Raw genomic sequence first — 16,194 nt, 5'->3', positions numbered from 1 at the left:
CGCGTGCAAGATACGATAAATGGTGCGGTGGGTCCCCAGGGCCCTCACCCGGGTCCACACTCGGGGCGGGCAGGACACGGCACTCTGTTCCTCCTCTGCCCTGTAGTGGTCGTTGCTGAGATCGCAAGGACGGGTCCTGGACCTCGTGTCTGCCGCCTGCCATCCCGCAGGTACAGACGGCCGTTTAAGCGACCACCTTCTTGTGTGATTACAGCAGGGCAGCCCCGCCTGACAGAATTACTCACGATTCTCTGGTAAGGTGAGGATTTACTTCAAACTCACATTAACCGACAAGGTGTGGTTTCACTTCCCCTGAAGCCAGGAACGGGTGGGCTTGCGCCTTTCCTCTGCCTCCGTGATGAGCAGCCTCTTCTGACCAAACCCGGCAGCTTCCAGGCGCGTGGAGGGCGCTTGGCCTGCGCTCGGCCGGCGGGCGGTCTGGTGCGGCCTGCCGAGGCCCAGCCGGTGCACCGTCGTGTGGACGCTGCCGATGCCCACAAAGGGTCGGGAGCCACTTGGTTCGTTAGCGCCTTTTGTGTTGAGGACACCGACTCGTGTCCCCGGACAGGGAGACGGGAGGCAGCAGCCCGATCGTCTCTCTGTCTCTCTCAGTCCACTTCACGTTGTTATTTTTCAATTAAAGGGAGCCTTTTTGGTCTTTTATTTTTTCATTTCTGTTAATTCTGCGTGAATAGAAATTGTATATTTCGGGGGAATGTGTTTTCTAGCAGCACAAAGAAAGCCCTGGAAAAACGCTCGTGGTTTAGTGATCCCCAGGAGCGACTGTGGGGTGCGTTTGGCGTGGAGACAAAAATGGGCCAGGTGATAGGGGAGCATACGCCCGCCGCACGCCCGCGGAACCCCCCAGTCACGTGGCCGGCCCGGTCCCCACGGAGGCTGGAGTTTCCACACGGGCGTTCGCATTATCTGGAGTATTCGGGCTAAATAAGGAAGCAGGCACTGAAGGCAGGAAAATTATTCTGTTTTAATGGCTGACAGTCCCGTGTGACAATAGTATCTGCCAGTGCCAGCCCCACACGCAGTCGGGAGGGTCATGTTTTATTAAAACCGTGACTTGTTGTCACTCAGACTTCGCCGTCCCGGTCCCTCCTTCCAAAAATAGCAGGCCCCGTGGCAGTGGCTTATTATGATTAAAAAGATAAAAATAAGTGAAGGCTGAAATGGGTCCAGGACACCCGAGGTAACACGGGAACTTACTTTTTAATGAAACTTGAGAGACGGCCTCATTTTCCACCGCCTCACAAAGCGTCTTTGAAAAAAGTGAGAAAAGTAAAACGGGGCTTCGGTGATGTTGCAACTCTGCATTTTCAGAATTGCCATGGTTATGACAGTCCTGCAGAAGGGCACCTGCTCTCGCCCGAGGCCGTGCGGGGCCGGGGACGGCACCGGCCACGCCAGGTGGGGCCGCATGGACGCTGAGCCCGCCGTCCACACCAGGCCACGGACGGAGTGCCCACCGGTGAACGAGGAGGTAGGGACGGCGGACTTTGTAAGACGCTGCCTCTTTTAAGAAATTGAAACCCCGCACGAGAGACGGCTCCAGCTTTCTTCAGCGCCAACCCGTGCTTGGGGGGGAACAAAAGCGTGTTCTTCTCTGCTCCTACCTTTCCAAGCGGTGGCTTTTATCGTGACGTTTTCACGCACTGCCCACACCTGCCGTAATGCTTTCGATCACCAAGGAGGTCTGGCTACATCTGTGCAGTGGCGCATGTGAACACTGTGTGTCCAGCAGGCCACCGACCGCATGGATCACGCCCTCCGCACGGAAGGTCTCGGAAGCGGGGACCCGCGCGCTCGTTAGGATTTGCGTCCGGTGGCCTCCGCGTCCCAGAACCACTGGCCGTGTAAAGGTTCGCACGGCAGACACTACCTGGCCAGCGATATTTCTGGTTGCACTGCTGTCTGGCTAAATTATCATCCTCTCGGGTTACAGCGCTAACTTTAGCTAACGGTGCATTTTCTGGGAAAGTTAGCAAATACTTTTTAAAATTATCTTTTAGTTATAGGAATGGGGAAAACGGCCTTCCTGTTTTGTTTTGCTCCTCACAAAGCTATTTTGGCTCTCCCTTAAAAATAAAAATGTCTCTGATGAAGGGCACGCATTTTGCTGTCCCTCAGAAAAAACTGAGTAAGCGCGTACCAACCACCCTTGTACGTTTCTTTACACGCGGTACTTAATTTGGCCGTGAGCTTCGAGCGGGCCCACGGGACGAGACGGTGCCACTGTGGCCACAGGACCTGCGCCCAGAACTTAATCCTGTGTGGATCCTTCCGGCCTGTTTGTTTCCCACGTGGCTTGTGTTTAAAGGACAGCGATGGCTTTTGAAAAGTCGTCCTCTTCGTGAAAAAGTGGCATCGTGGCCTGTCATCAAACCAGAAATGAAAAAGGAACAGTGACCCTGCCAGGCTGACTCTGAATTTTTAAAACTTCACAGGACAACTGTCTCCTTAGCAGAACTAACCTCACTATCGGAAAGGAGGAAGATGCTTTAAAAACGTGTTTTACGTAATCAAGTTAACGAGTACCGACGCAATCGGTATTTTTTTCAAACAGCAGACGCAAGAGTGTTACTTGTGAAGCATAGCCCTTAGCCATCTTCACTGAACTTTTTTTTTTTAATTTTTTTTAACGTTTATTTATTTTTGAGACACAGAGAGACAGAGCATGAACGGGGGAGGGGCAGAGAGAGGGAGACACAGAATCTGAAACAGGCTCCAGGCTCCGAGTTGTCGAGCCGACGCGGGGCTCGAACCCACGGACCGCGAGATCATGACCTGAGCCGAAGTCGGCCGCTTAACCGACTGCGCCACCTAGGCGCCCCTCACTGAACTTTTTTAAAGCAAAGATGACGCCGTGTGGCTGGGGGAACGTTGCCGAACTGGATTTCTTACTCCCGAGGCCCAAACCCAGCTCCCGAGGAAGTCGGCCCAGTGTCTGTGTGGACACCCGCCTCTCCCGTGTCCTCCCTCCCCGAAGCCCCGCACGTGGGCCCCACGACCCTGATGGGTGGGTTCCTGCCAGGGAGAGGGGACAGAGACCCCCGCCCACGGTCCCAGGCCTGTGGGGCCAGGCAGGGGCAGCCCGGGGGCGTCCGTTCAGTTGTTTCGCCCCGGGCGACACTCAGGGCTGCGTCCGGGGCTGTCGGCGCTCTGTGACAGACACGGGGCGCGCGGCCCGTGTTTGCGTTAGCCCGCGACACGCCTACACGGAGAGGTGCTCTGATCCTCTAAAGAATGCACACGCTGTGCAGGAAACACTGAAACTCAACACACGGAAATGACCCCCGCCTCTCGGCACCGTGGTGAGTCTCTGTGAGCGCGCGTGCAGCGTGGCCTAGCCCAGGCCTCCGCTGACGTGCCCGAAAGTCCACTCTTCCCACGGACAGGAAACTGAACGTTCACCAGAAAGTGCCAGTCCTGCGGCACGTCGGCTGTGGAAGCAGGCTGGCTGAACACGCGCTGGGCACGTCGACGCGTCCCTCTGCCGTTCAGAAAGCCGGCCTGGAGAGCCTGTCCCCAAGGAGGCCGTCGCTCAGGCCGCTGACGATGCTGTGTGAGGCCTGGAGCGTCCCCTGCCCTCTCTGGGCCCGTCTTCGAAGAACGATAATGACATCCAGCTCCCAGAGGGCCGGGGAGGGTGCTGTGCGGTTCACGCCTGTCTTACGCTCGGCACGCGCAACTCCAACCGGGAGGTTGGTTTCTCCTTTCGGCGTGATCACGGCATCCCCGACTCGGAGGGCAGAGAGGGGTCTCGGCCAAGCCCCCTTGTCACGGAGGACACCCTCAGGCTCCAGTCAGGCGCAGGGGCAGGGTGAGAACAGGACCGAGGTCGTCTTCCTCCGGCCCTCCCGCTGCTGCGTCCGCCCCGAGAGCGAGTGTCTGGGGCGCAAAGAGCTCACGTCAGGTTTTCCGGGGAAGGTCACAGGCCTCCGTTCATGAATCTCTGACCCGGCGTTTAAATGGTGCGGCAATCACGTGAAGGGACTTGAGTTCTGAGAAAGTTAGAGAATCGTGGGACCACGAGGAGTTGTTGGCTTTGAAGTGGCTTCATTCACGGCCCCGGGCACCCCCCACCCCGCACAACAGGGGTCGGGCCGCCTTTCAAAACAAGCACCACCTAGATGCTGGGTCGTTTCTGTCACTTTCTGGGGATTGCTTTCCCTCCCAGAGTCTGTTTCTGTTTTAACTCTGCTCGCACAGCGTCCTCTGGTTCTTAGGATCTAAGGGACACACTGTCAGGACCCCGGGTCTCCTTTCTAGTCTTAGGGTGCCGTCATCACTTCCAAGCCCCTGTTATTTAAAGTCAAGCACAGATGCACACACCATCACTTCTTCCCTCAGGGTAGGAAGGAGGGCTGTCGCGGAGGAAGTGTGGGGGCCGAAAAGATGGACGGCACCCTCCTCCCCAGGCCGGCGGTGAGCAAGCTGCCTCAGAGGCCGAGAGAGGCCCCCACGGGCAGGCAAGGTGTGTTGACAGCGGGCGGCTGTGCTGGGCCGTCACATCGGAAAAACAGACTTAAAACCGGTCGAGTGGGCGCATGCGGCGAGAGCGGGGCCGTGTCAGGCGGGCAGCGTCGTGTCAGGGCCTCCGGCAGACCGTCCGTGCGGTGCCTGGAACCGCCGTGCCACGCCGCTGGGATTTCTGAATGAAGTTTCCCATACGGCGTGTCAGCAAACCTCTGGCTTTGATATCTGTGTGATCGGGTTGAGGGCGGTCAGTTCCCTTTGCTGTTTGTTTCAGAGCAAAGGAAATGCTGATGTGCGGTGTTCGTTCTGACGATGCAGTGGAAAATTGGTGGCCGTACAGACACCGAGTGGTTCCTGGTTCCTCCGGTCGCTTGCTTCTTCTCCTCCTTGAAAAAAACTTTTTTTTTTTTTTTCAAGGCACGGAACAGCTAGTACAGGAGAAATGAATGAAAAAAAGTAGGTGTTTTTAGCACAAACGGAACAGAATGCCACGTCTGTGTGCATGGCGCCAGTGGGGGGTGGTGTTTTAAGAGAAGCCGCGGAAGAGGGGAACGCGGCCCTGCCTTCGGCCCTTCCCCACCCTTCACGCCGGGTTCTGAGCCCCGAGCAGCCCTGCGGGCACAGAGGGGACTAGGGGCAGGGGCAGAGTGGAGGCCAGGCTGGGAGGAGGGGGCCTGGAGGGCGCGGGCACGGACCCTGGGCTGGCGGAGCTCCTCACCCGTGAGCCCGAGGGCCGCCGTGGCCACTTGCCCAGCCTCCCTCCCACTCTCTGCTTCCAAACCTGCGACTGTGGCGTCTGCCTCCCCTCCCTCCTGGGACTGTCGCGGGGGACGGCAACGGCGCGCGTGCGTGTGTGTGGGGAGCGGGGGGCCGCCTACCTGCGGGGCCGACCTGCCCCGTGCTGGTTCCTGACATTCTGATTGAGATCCTTGGCCGCTTTCGAAAACCGGGAATTCCGAAAAGGGGGGAAACTGGGCTTATAAGTGAGGCGTCAAGGAGGAAAACATGTTCAGTGAGGTTCGGACCCTCGCCGCCCCCTTCGGTCACGTTGTCTCAGGAGCGCCCGACAGAAGCACAACAGGGGTAAACTGAGGCCATTTCACTACAGCACGAGGCTGTAAAGTCCGTTTTTTTCAAAATGGTGTTGAAAAGGAAACTCGTTAGATGAACATACAAAAATTTTACTTTAGAAAGTACCCTTCACTGATTACTTTGCGAGCTTATTTGTAAATCGCCGCGAGATCTGTGTGTGTTGCTGGAAGGTTCCAGTGACTGTGGACAGATAACGTGAGCGGAGGTGAGAGCGCGTGCCTGTGCTTTGTACATTTTAGACTTTAAATGTTAGAAAAACACGAATTTCCTTTTCACTCCGTCTCAGACCTGCACATCGAGGTGGCTCGGGTGTGTGTGTGTATCCTGCACACGTATCCCAGAGTAAAACAAGAATTCAAACTGCCACAGAAGTTTCAGGAAAAAAACAGTAGTTTCCACCTTGGGAGCGCTTGAGAGAAAACTTAAATACGAGGGAAAAAACCTTTCTCATTAAATTAAATTGTGGTATAACAGCTCACCACATCCTGCTGCAGGGACATCTGACACTAAGCACAGCAAAGGTTCCTCTTTTAGGTGTCTGACAAGCTGTGAGGGTCACATGTTACCTGCAGTTCAAAATACTTGTACAGAGAAAAAACCCTTCGTGTCGGTGGAAAAGCTGAATAAGAAGATGGAAACTATCAGCAGAGAGGAGACACTGTAGGAAACCGTAACAGAGAGAAAACCGCCCCCAAAGTCACCAGCACAAGCCCCTGGGGGCGGCTGTGGACTCACGGGGCCTCGGAACCGTGACCTCACGGAAGACAAGTGGGAGGCCGTGGCCGGGGTGAGGCCAGGGGCGACGGGACCCCGCGTTCTCGCCCTCAACCCGGCCCTCGGAGCGCTCGGGCCCTGCCTGAGGTCCGTCTGGGAGTGGGAGCCAGCGTGGCTTTCCCCGCAAGGCCGAGGCACAGATTGTGAAACAGCGTGGCTGTGCCGTCGTCCCGCCCTCAGTTGTGCGGCCGAGCTGTGCGGGGGACCTGGTCCACCTGCCCCTTCTGTCAGCTGCGGCTGCCCCGTGCGCTCCCGAGGGGACCTCAGGGCAGGTCCGAAGGGCGTTGGCGCGTGCGCGTGGGTCCTGAGCGCGGTGCTAAGGTGCCTGCCGCGCTGTGACGCTGCTCGACGGTGCCGGGCCTGGAGGACGGGGGGCATCGGATGACCGCTCGCTTCCGGCCGGCCGTTGCTGGGAGGCAGGCGGGGCCGGTGACTTCTCAGGAGCCCACGGACGCCAGTGACGGGCCAGGAGCACGGCCCTCCCAGCCCTCCTGAGACCCTCCTGCCGGCCTGGGTGGGGGCAGGTGCCAGGACAGAGGGCCGTGACGCGCTCCGCCGGGTCCCTGGGCCGCTCAGGATGCGCTGAGTGATTTCCCCACCCCCACCCACCTCGGGCTCCCCCTTCAAGGTTCAGGTGACCCGGTGGGCAGCAAGGGGAAGCCCGCTTCTGAGGCTGCTTCCCCTTTTGTCGTGTCACACAGATGTTGTTTTTCCTGTGCTCTGTGTAACCCGGGCGAACTAGAAGATTCGTGGCCGCTTTACTTCAGCCTCCCTTCTATTGGTTGCCTTTATTACCCGTCAGACGTCCCCACATTCCCAGATATGATTACCCCTCAGGTGTCCCCACGTTCCCTGCCATCGTTACCCCTCAGACGCCCACACATTCCCAGATGTGATTACCCCTCAGACCTCCCGACGTTTCCCTGCCATTATCACCCCTCGGACCTTCTGAAATGCCCCGTCACCGCTACCTCTCAGACCTGCCCAACTTCCCCGATACAATTACCCCTCAGACCTCCCCACATTCCCCATCGTTATTCCCCCTCAGACCCTCGCACTTTCCCATCATTATTACTCCCTCTACCTTCCCACATTCCCTGGCAGTATTACCCCTGTGCCTTCCCCGCATTTTCCCTCGTTATTAACCATCAGGTCCCTGCAGGTTCCGTCATTTTTCTTTGGCTCCCTCACATCTCCGTCATTAGAGCCCCTCAGAACGCCCCAACTTCCCGGTCATTATTGCCCCTGAGAACTCCCCCCCCCCACCTGGTCAGCGATCTCACTAGGGTCGCATCTCTGGTCTGAGACTTCGCTGTCCTTGGCAGCGGAAGGAGCAGTGACACCCAGACCCCCGTGTGTGTAACTGACAAGTCTGGCCCGTCCCTCAGGGCGTCCTGTCCAGGAGGCTGAGTCTACTACACAAGCTGTCATGGCTGAGTGTTGCAGCCCCCGACCCAGGCAGGCCCGTGGGGGCCGGACCCCCCGTCCCACCGTGCCGTCACCTGCTGGGCCCGGAGCCCAGACGTCGCCACGGAGGCCCCCCAGACTTCCATCTGAAATTGGGTCAGGAAGGGCTCCTGGGCCCACGGGCCCGGTCAGCGTAGGAGGATGTGAGACTTTTAGACTTCTAAACCGCCCGGTGCCACGCCGGCCGTGGCGACGTGCTCTGTGGGGGGGGTGGCGGTCGCCGCCTCTGCCAGCTGCCACCGCGGGGCTGGGCTTTCCGCACGCGGCTTCGTGCCGTCCTGAGGATGTCCCGCCTGCCCCGCGTGGTCCGGAGACACGCGAGTGGCAGGAGGACCTTCTCCGCGCCAAGGCAGGGCCCCGAGGAAGCTCGCGCTCGTCATCCTTCTCTGTGCGAATGTTCTTCTGTGTCACGCTCTTCTGCAAAATACCAGCTGGACGCGCGCCTCTCGAAACAGAAGGCCCAGCAAGTGAAGCGGGAGGCGGAGGGGAGCTGTCGCTGGTGGCCCAGGCCCTTGTGCCCGTGCTCCAGGGGCCGGTGGCACCTGGGACCTTGGGAGCGCAGGGCAGTCTCGGGGTCAAGTGACGGGGGAGGCCGTGTGGTCCGGACGGCGGAAGCGGGGAGCGCCTCGCCCTGCCTTCCCAGGTGCCTCGGCCGCGCGCTTCTCAGGGCTCTCTAGCGGGCCTCGCAAAGCTGGGCGGCCAGAGTGTCGCAGAGAAACTGCGTGTGGCTGACCCCTGGGACGCTCCAGGGACGGGTGTTGTCCTGAGAGCCGGCCTGAGCAGCCGGGCCTCGTTAGCAGCTGGGAAGAGTCACTCGCCCGGCCCCTCCGGTGTTTTGTGCCTGAAGGTCAGTGCCATCTTCAGAGAAGGTGTGGCTCGTGCATCACGTCCGTGTCCCCGGCAGATGTGTCCTCTGCAGGCATGCTGGCCTGGCGCCCACTCTGGCCTGCTGTGCTTCTGGTGTTTGCGTTAAGTGACTCATTCCCCCCCCCCCCCCGCCCCATGGGCGGCCCCCTTGCAGGCCGCGGGTGGGCCTGGGCACAGTGTGGGACGCCATGGCCCTGGGTCTGAGCCCGGGCTGCACCTTCGGGAAGAGCTGGTGGCCTGGGGCTTCGCGGGCAGGCTCCCACCTGTGAAGCCGGGCCGTTATCAGCACCCATATGACACAGTTCCTGGTTCCCCCAACCCCGTTTTATTATTGTTGTTCTTAACAATAGTAGGGGTGTCGAAAGGGCATTTAGGGGAGGGGTGGGGGTGATGACAGGTGTGCCAGCTGCCGGCTGCAGGAAGCCGCCCTCGGACGCGCTGGGGCCTTTGCAGAAACACGCGGAATTTATCTGGGCGGCAAAGGGAAGCCCGGGCAGTTCCGTGACGTGAGCATGTGCTCCCCACCCCCCAGTTCTCTTGGCAAAGTGGGCCGTGGGGACGCGTCCCCTGCCTGGGGGCCGGTCACGGGGTGGAGAGAGGGATGTTGTGCAGCTCGCTCACGATGGCCTTTGCCAGCTTCGCTCATTTCCTCTCCTGCTGCCAAAAACCACACGCTGATAGTGGACACGGACGAGGAAACAAAAATGGAGGAAGAGCCACAAACAAAGGGAGGCCCAGGCCGCCCGTGGTCGGCCCTCCTCTCGGACGTGGCCTGTCCGACGACGAGAGCGAGGAGGGGGGTTCTCTGAGCATGGACTTCGCGGGGGTGCCTCCACCTCTTCCCGTGGAGACGCCAGCTGTGCGCTCCTGCCCGGAGAAGACGCGCTCACGGCACCCGGACCGGCGCCTGGCGCCTCTCCCGGAGCCCGCCGTCGCGGGGCCGGTTCGCAACCGTGCTTCTGGACTAGAGCGGTAACCCGACCGCCGCCGGCCCCTGGAGTCATGGAGCTGGGTCCCGGGCAGCTGCGTGCTGCCGGCTCAGGGCACCCCAGGCCCGCGGTGGGGTGCAGGAAGGAATTCCATCCCGCCCAGAGACACCCCCCCCCCCCCGGTCACGGGCTCCACGTGACCGGCCGAAAGCATGGCTGATGGGATTTCTGGTTCTTACATACGCTTCTGGGCAGAGCAGCGTTTCCCTAATGATTTCTCCGTTGTGTTTTCTTGCAGTAAATGAGATAATCCGGAACGATCTCTCCAGCGCCAACATCTGATCGTAGCTGGCGACACGGAACTCGCTCCGAAGCCGCGTGGTGTCGACTCGGCCGCTGACCGTTGAGCTTCGGCACCAGGACTTCAAGTAAACTGAGCAGAGCCCTGGTGCCGGTCAGACCCCCGGCTTCATGAAGATTTGCATCGTCCGCCCACAGAAGCTGCCCAGCGGCTGGTGGGACGGGCCACTCCTCCCGTGTCAAGACCGAAAGGGGCACGCCTCCCACGGGGGGACTCCAGTGCTGGAAGTGCCTTATTACACAGACCCCAGCATCGGGGCGCCACGGGGGAGCCCTGAGTCTGCTACCAGGAGAGTATTTGTAGGAGCAGAAGCTATAAAGACACTTCATCCTGAGGCTTTCTCTTGTATAAATTAGGAGAATACTGGCAAGCTAGGTAGGCATTGTGAGAAATACCTCCCACGTGCTTCCTGCTTTTTTTCTCGGCTTTCCTCGGGCTGCAGCGTGCAATCTGTTGCCTCATTCGGTGCATCGTAGAGGTCTTCTGCTTTGTCCTCGCTCTCGTCACCTGCCCCCTCCCCCGTGTTACTGGAACCATAGGATCGTTAATTGTAGCATGCTAGGGTTTTGTTTTTAATCTGGCTTTGAGCGTAGCGCGAGTAAGATGATAGCACAAGATAGGTTGCTGGACGAACAAAGAAGTCTGTCTGCCACACGACAGCTCTTGCGTTTGCATGTATGTACAGATTTGGCACATATTTAAGTACAAATAATAACGACAGAGGCGGTGGCGTCCGGTCTTTGCCCAGTGAGGGCTGCCGTGTCAGCAGCAGTAACCAGCGTCCGTTCCGGAAGGTGCATCTAAGACAAAGCCTGGCTTTTCAGCTGCGTGCACCGGGGCCCACGTCCCTCCAGCGGGCCTTCGTCGTCTCGTGCCGTCAGCCGAGCACTTTAGAAAGCCAGGAGACGTGTGTTCTCAATGCCTGGATGCTACCAAATGGCAGGTGGGAAAGTCACTGTAAATAACATCACAAGAGGAGTGTAATATATTCGTTCGGCTGTAAGATTATTACTTCACAGAAGCCTTATATCTCTGCTTCATCTAAGACAACGATTACCAAAAACGTTTTAACATGTTTTCCGACTAGTTACTGTTAACGGATAGGTTGGTGTAAGCTTTACTACTGCGTTTGTGCAATTAACAGCTTATTACACGTTGTTACTAGCAGTGACCTGTTGTTCCGCGTAACCAAAAAGCATGGTCTAATTGGCTGACCTAATAATTGTGCCTTAGGAATTCATGCCCCCTCATGGAACATGCCTGAATTGCACCCGCCGGCGGAGGTCGTAAGTTACAATAACGAACCATAGCGTCACGGTAGAGAACGCTCTCCCACAGGAACGATGATTTTAAAACTGCTCTTCAGTGTGGTTATGTCTTATTCCTGTCTGACTCCCAGAAAGGACACGGCCCCGAAAGCCACATCTGTAGCATTTGCACACAGCTGTCACGGGCGACGGTGCATGGCTCCTCGTAGACCTGACCCCGCTTCTCCCAGGCTGCTGCCCCGCCCGTAGCCCAGACCGCAGCCCGCAGTTAGCGCCCCAGGACTCGCATGGAACACTTCTCAGTAGGCTGTCCTAAGGAGAGGAGACGTTTGGTATTCGTGTCCGCTGTCTGTGCTTAGGAAATAGATCCAATAAAGCAATATTTTTTTGCTGGACGATCTTAGTCTGCCGGTGATTCATTGCGTGCGCGGACCACCCTACCCGGCCCTCAGTGACTTCCTGCGGTACGTCCTGGTTCCGTTGGCATCTGCACGAAGCGCTGTGGGGCAGAGCCGCCCCGGCACGACCACAAAGCACCGGCTGCCCCTGCAGTGGGGTCCCCTCCTCCACGTCCGAGGAGAGGCCTGCACGGAACACAGAAGAGGCGGCCGTGTGGCCGCGGCCGCAGATGCTCTAAACACCGCGCTTCAGAGCCGCTCACCCGGGCCGGGGGGACGGGGAGCTTTCACTCGAGCCAAATGCTTCCGCTCCGAAGGGTGGCCTGGGCGAGGCTGTGGCCACACGCACGCCCGCGTGCAACGCGGCCGTCACTTGGGAAGGTGACGTGTGTCCGCAGACCTGTCGTTGCCCTGCTTGCTCCTCCCGTCTACTCGGCCCCTTTCCCCACCAGACCCGCTGCGGCTCAGGTAGGGAAACGCTGTCTAGTTGTCCACGAAGCCAGCGTGAAACCCAGAACTTCTCCAGCAATGATGATTCTGAACTGTCACAAACGCTGCTTTGATTTTAGGACTTCCTGAAATGCAAGATTTCCTGTTCGTTTTGCTGAGACGAGGTGGAGTGTTAGAGAAACCTGGGTCACCTAGCGAGCGGGGTTGGCAAGCACCTGCTCCCTCCGAGGGGAGTGCGGGGGGTGGGGGGGCCGTGGACAGGAGGGGACCCGCGGGGCCCGTCACCGGCCAGGAGCCCCGAGCCCGCTGGACGCAGAGGGGATCCGGAGTGCCGTCTGCCCCTCCTGAGAGCGGACCCACGGGGCCCCAGACCGGACTGGCACCCCTGAAGAATGTCCTGGAAGCTATTAATTTCAAAGCGAGTTTTTATAAACCCGTCACACCCCCCTGCCCAACAATAGGATTTTATATTCCAGAAACAAAAATACGAATCCACGAATTAAGGGATGGTCTCTGCCGAAAAGGTGGGGTTTCTGCAAATACCTGTTGACTTAGTTTCGTTTCTTTTGGGTTGATTTTGGGTAGTAAGGGAAGCGTAGTGCGGGCTCGCCTCTAGCAAGGCGTTTTGCCGTCACACCGCCACGCTGGCCGGGCCCCTGGAGCATCGGGGCCACTTGCAGGCCAGCCACTCGTCTCTCGCGGTGACCGGGATCGGGCGGCACGTGCCCCAGAACCGTCTGCTGTGGCACAAAGCGGGGCCAGCCGTGCCCGGGGCCCGTAGGGCAGACGACTCCTCCCTTTGCCGCCGGTCCCGGCCCTTCCCACGTTTGAGACCGGGTGGTATGGAAAAGTCCGGCAAACGTCCAGTCTCTCCTCGTAACCATTCACAACCTAAGCAAAAATCTGGGTACTTTAGCTCCCCCATCTCAAGGGCGTCCTCTGACCTGAGCAGTCGGAGTCCCAGCTGGGGACGGCTCTCCATGCCCCCACCTTTCCTCCAAGGAGGGTCTGTGACCTCCCTGTGCGGTGTCCCAACAACATCGCAAGGAGGGTGTGTCCGCACAACTGTCGTTACGTGTTTCCCGAGAAACGCGTCCCGCGTTGGAGCACAGAGGCTGTGCTGAAGCTGCTGTACCTGGGGAGGAGGTGCAGAGCCCGAGATAAAGGGCCTGTGTGAGAGCACGGTCTTTAAAGACATGCACACAAGATGAAATTAAGCTTTTAAAGTAGACAACTCAGTGGCACCGAGCACGTTCGCGGTGTTGTGTAACTGCCGCCTCTGTCTCCGAGTACGTCGTCGCCCCCGAAGGGACCCCTGGACCCGTCGAGCGGTCGCCCCTGCCCCAGCCCCTGGTAACGTCTGTGAACTCTGTCTCTGGGGCCCTGTGCCTTCTGGGGACTTCATATCCGTGCACCCGTACAGCGGGTGGCCTTGAGTGAAAGAACTCAGCAGAATGGTTTCACGGTGCGTGCACATCACAGCACTTGTCAGGACTCCACACCTCACTCACTAGGTGGCCAAAACCCACTCCGCTGTGTGGCTAGAGCAGTTTGTGGACCGCTCGTTGGTGGGTGGACATCCGGGCCGCCTCCACCGTTGGCTGCTGGGAACACTGGCTGGGTCCCTGCCTGCAGGTCTGGGGCCCGTCCCTCGGAGTGCGTTTCTTGGGTACTTAGGGAATTGCCTCGCTCTTTTCTTTACGTTTATTTGTTTATTTGGGGGGGGGGTGCGGAGGGAGACAGAGGATCCCAAGCAGGCCTCACTCAAGCTGCCAGCGCAGAGCCCGACGCAGGGCTCGATCTCACCAGCCGGGAGATCCCGACCTGATCTGGAATCAGGAGGTGGACGCTCAACTGACCAAGCCCCCCAGACGCCCCTGTATGTGTCACGTTCGGAAGAACGGTTTTCCCTTGTCCGGTTTTAAACGTACCCGTCCCTGACACAGACCCCGGATCACGAGCCCAATCTGCGGTCGTGTGTGTGAACCGCATCGCGTTCGCGGGTCTTCCTGCCAGGAGACATGACGTCAAGTATAAGATGACCAGATGCTCACTTGTGTCCAAGGGGAGGGCGGGTCTCGCCCTCGTGCCCCCACCGCCGCCGGGTCGCCAGCGTCCCAGCCGTTCGTGAGGTGCCACCGGAGCCCGAGTTACGTGTCGCTTTTTTACTTGCCACACACAGAGGACGCCGCGGGGAGAAGAGCAAAGACGACCGGTGTCGCCGGAGGTGCGCGGCTGTGCGGGGCTCCCGTGAGCCCCCTGCCGGCCCGGCGCTCGGTGTCCTGACCTTGCCACGAGGACGACTGCCATTTTCTGCCCCGCGTGACCTTCTAACGGTCGCGTTCTCGCTGGGCCCTTGTGTCTGTGACCGGCGGGTCGCAGCCGAGCGGCTCCTTCCACAAGGTGCCCAGCACGGGAGTTACTGGCAGTAACGACTGTAATTATCAGGGCCTTTTGTATCATTTTCCGTTCCTCGTTCTCCCCGAGTCGAGGAGGGGTGCCGAGGAGGGAGGAGGACTTGATCTGGAGGAAGCCCCAGTCACATCTGGAAGGAGGGGGCGGCGATCGAGCCCTTCCCCCCTCGCTGCCCCTTCTGGAGCCCGGCCCGGGCTGCACAGACCGTCCCTGCTGCCTGTCAGCCCCACCCGCCAGGGGCACCCTGGTCCACACACGCTCCTCTGGAAGAGGTGCGTTTTCCAGACCATCTGTGGTTTGTCTCTGAAGGTCCTGAGCCGTGAATGTTGTCACCGGCGCTCCCTCCCCGCTCACTCCACCCAGTCCCCGTGCGGCGGCCCTGGGGTCCCGTCTCTACGGCACCGGGAAGGCCCAGATGCCGCCATTAGAGAGTCATTCCTGCGGTGTGAATTCCTGCAGTGTGAATAAAGCTGTGTCCACCATTTAAAGGTGACGCCCTGTGGTTGGAGGGTGCCACTGGCCCCGGGCTGAGGGTCTCCACGTTTGCCTGGGAAGCAGCAGGAGCCCTGAATCTTGAAGGGAGAAGGGTGCCGGGACCGCCCGAAAACATTAGCTGAGCCCGACGAAGCCACTGCCCCCTGCCAGCTCCCTGAACTGGCGTCCCCGGCGCGGCCCTCTGGGGACCCCCAGGCCCAGCCTCCTTCCGCGCCGGACACCCCAGGCTGCACGGCAAAGCCACGGGGCGCAGAGTTTCTTTGTGATTTGGGGAGACCCCTCCCTTCTCCTCCAACGGAGCAATGATTCCCTTCTACGGTGCAGTCAGCAACGGGGCGCAACACAGGCCAAGTGCCACCTCTGTGCGGGGCATGTTCTAGAAGCTTGGTGTAACGGCGGACAAGACTCCCTCCGGAGGAAAAGAGCCATTAACCTCCGTGCCCCGTGGAAGGGCCCACGCGCAGTCCGGCAGGCGGGCGGGCCGTGCGGAAGAGGGGCGCCAGCGGGGAGCAGAGCGGGGGTCAGGGAGACCTCGCGGGAAAGTGCCGGTCGAGCCAACACTCGAAGAGGTGACGTTGTCCCGAGCAAGAGTGCCCCATGGGGGCGACCACCAGCCCAGAGATCCTAGGCCAGGCACGCCGGGCGCTCGCGAGAGGCCGGGAGGGACGAGGGGGCAGCGGGCAGGGGCAGAGTTTCTTTCCCATGAGGGCTGAGCCGGTGTTTCTGACCCTCACGTGGCCAGGCCCTGGGCCCGGGCAGACGCCATCACAGTGGACACGGCTGTCCTCGGCTTCCAGGTGGCCCAGCCTCTCAGACGCTCCCCTGGACGCCCGGATGCCAGGACGTAAGGAGCACGCCGTGGGGAGGCCGCGTGCGGATGTCCCCGCAGATCCCCGGACGTGTGAGGGGGAGAGGACAGACAGACGGCCGGCCGAAGAGACGCGGAGAGCCGCCCCCTCCCCCCCCCCCCCCACTCAGGGCAGCCGGGACCACATGTCCCCGGGGGCGTCGAGCCCCGTCATCAAGCGGCTGCGTTACCAAACTAATAATCCACGAAACAAAGAGTTACAGCGGAACAAGAAGAATCCGGGTCATACCAGCCAGGTTAGTTTGGGCGAGGAAAGGGGTGGGATCCGGGGCCCAGGCGGGCGCCGCCGGGAGAGGAGACACGGTGGGGGCGGCCCCACGTT

General features: G+C 59.8%; 1 protein-coding gene across 5 annotated transcripts in view; it reads left to right on the top strand.

Annotated features, from left to right (window-relative positions):
* The window catches only part of NFATC1 (nuclear factor of activated T cells 1), a 106,956-nt gene extending 95,315 nt beyond the window's left edge, over positions 1–11,641 (top strand). For 4 of the 5 annotated variants that reach the window (XM_047086146.1, XM_047086149.1, XM_047086150.1 and 1 more), the window contains one exon: positions 9,916–11,641. In XM_047086146.1, the coding sequence (XP_046942102.1) occupies positions 9,916–9,959 (44 nt within the window). In that variant the 3' untranslated portion in view covers positions 9,960–11,641. The remainder of the gene's footprint in view (positions 1–9,915) is intronic. The other variant, XR_006963267.1, reaches the window with a different exon arrangement.
* Positions 11,642–16,194: the final 4,553 nt, after the last annotated feature.

This window comes from Lynx rufus, unplaced genomic scaffold, assembly GCF_022079265.1.
Source record: "Lynx rufus isolate CCGP_SWC_20201006 ecotype Redwood Valley unplaced genomic scaffold, mLynRuf1.p SCAF_20, whole genome shotgun sequence".
Classification (NCBI taxonomy): domain Eukaryota; kingdom Metazoa; phylum Chordata; class Mammalia; order Carnivora; family Felidae; genus Lynx; species Lynx rufus.
Note: the sequence above shows the minus strand (reverse complement) of the source record. Positions and strands in the feature narration are given on the sequence as shown.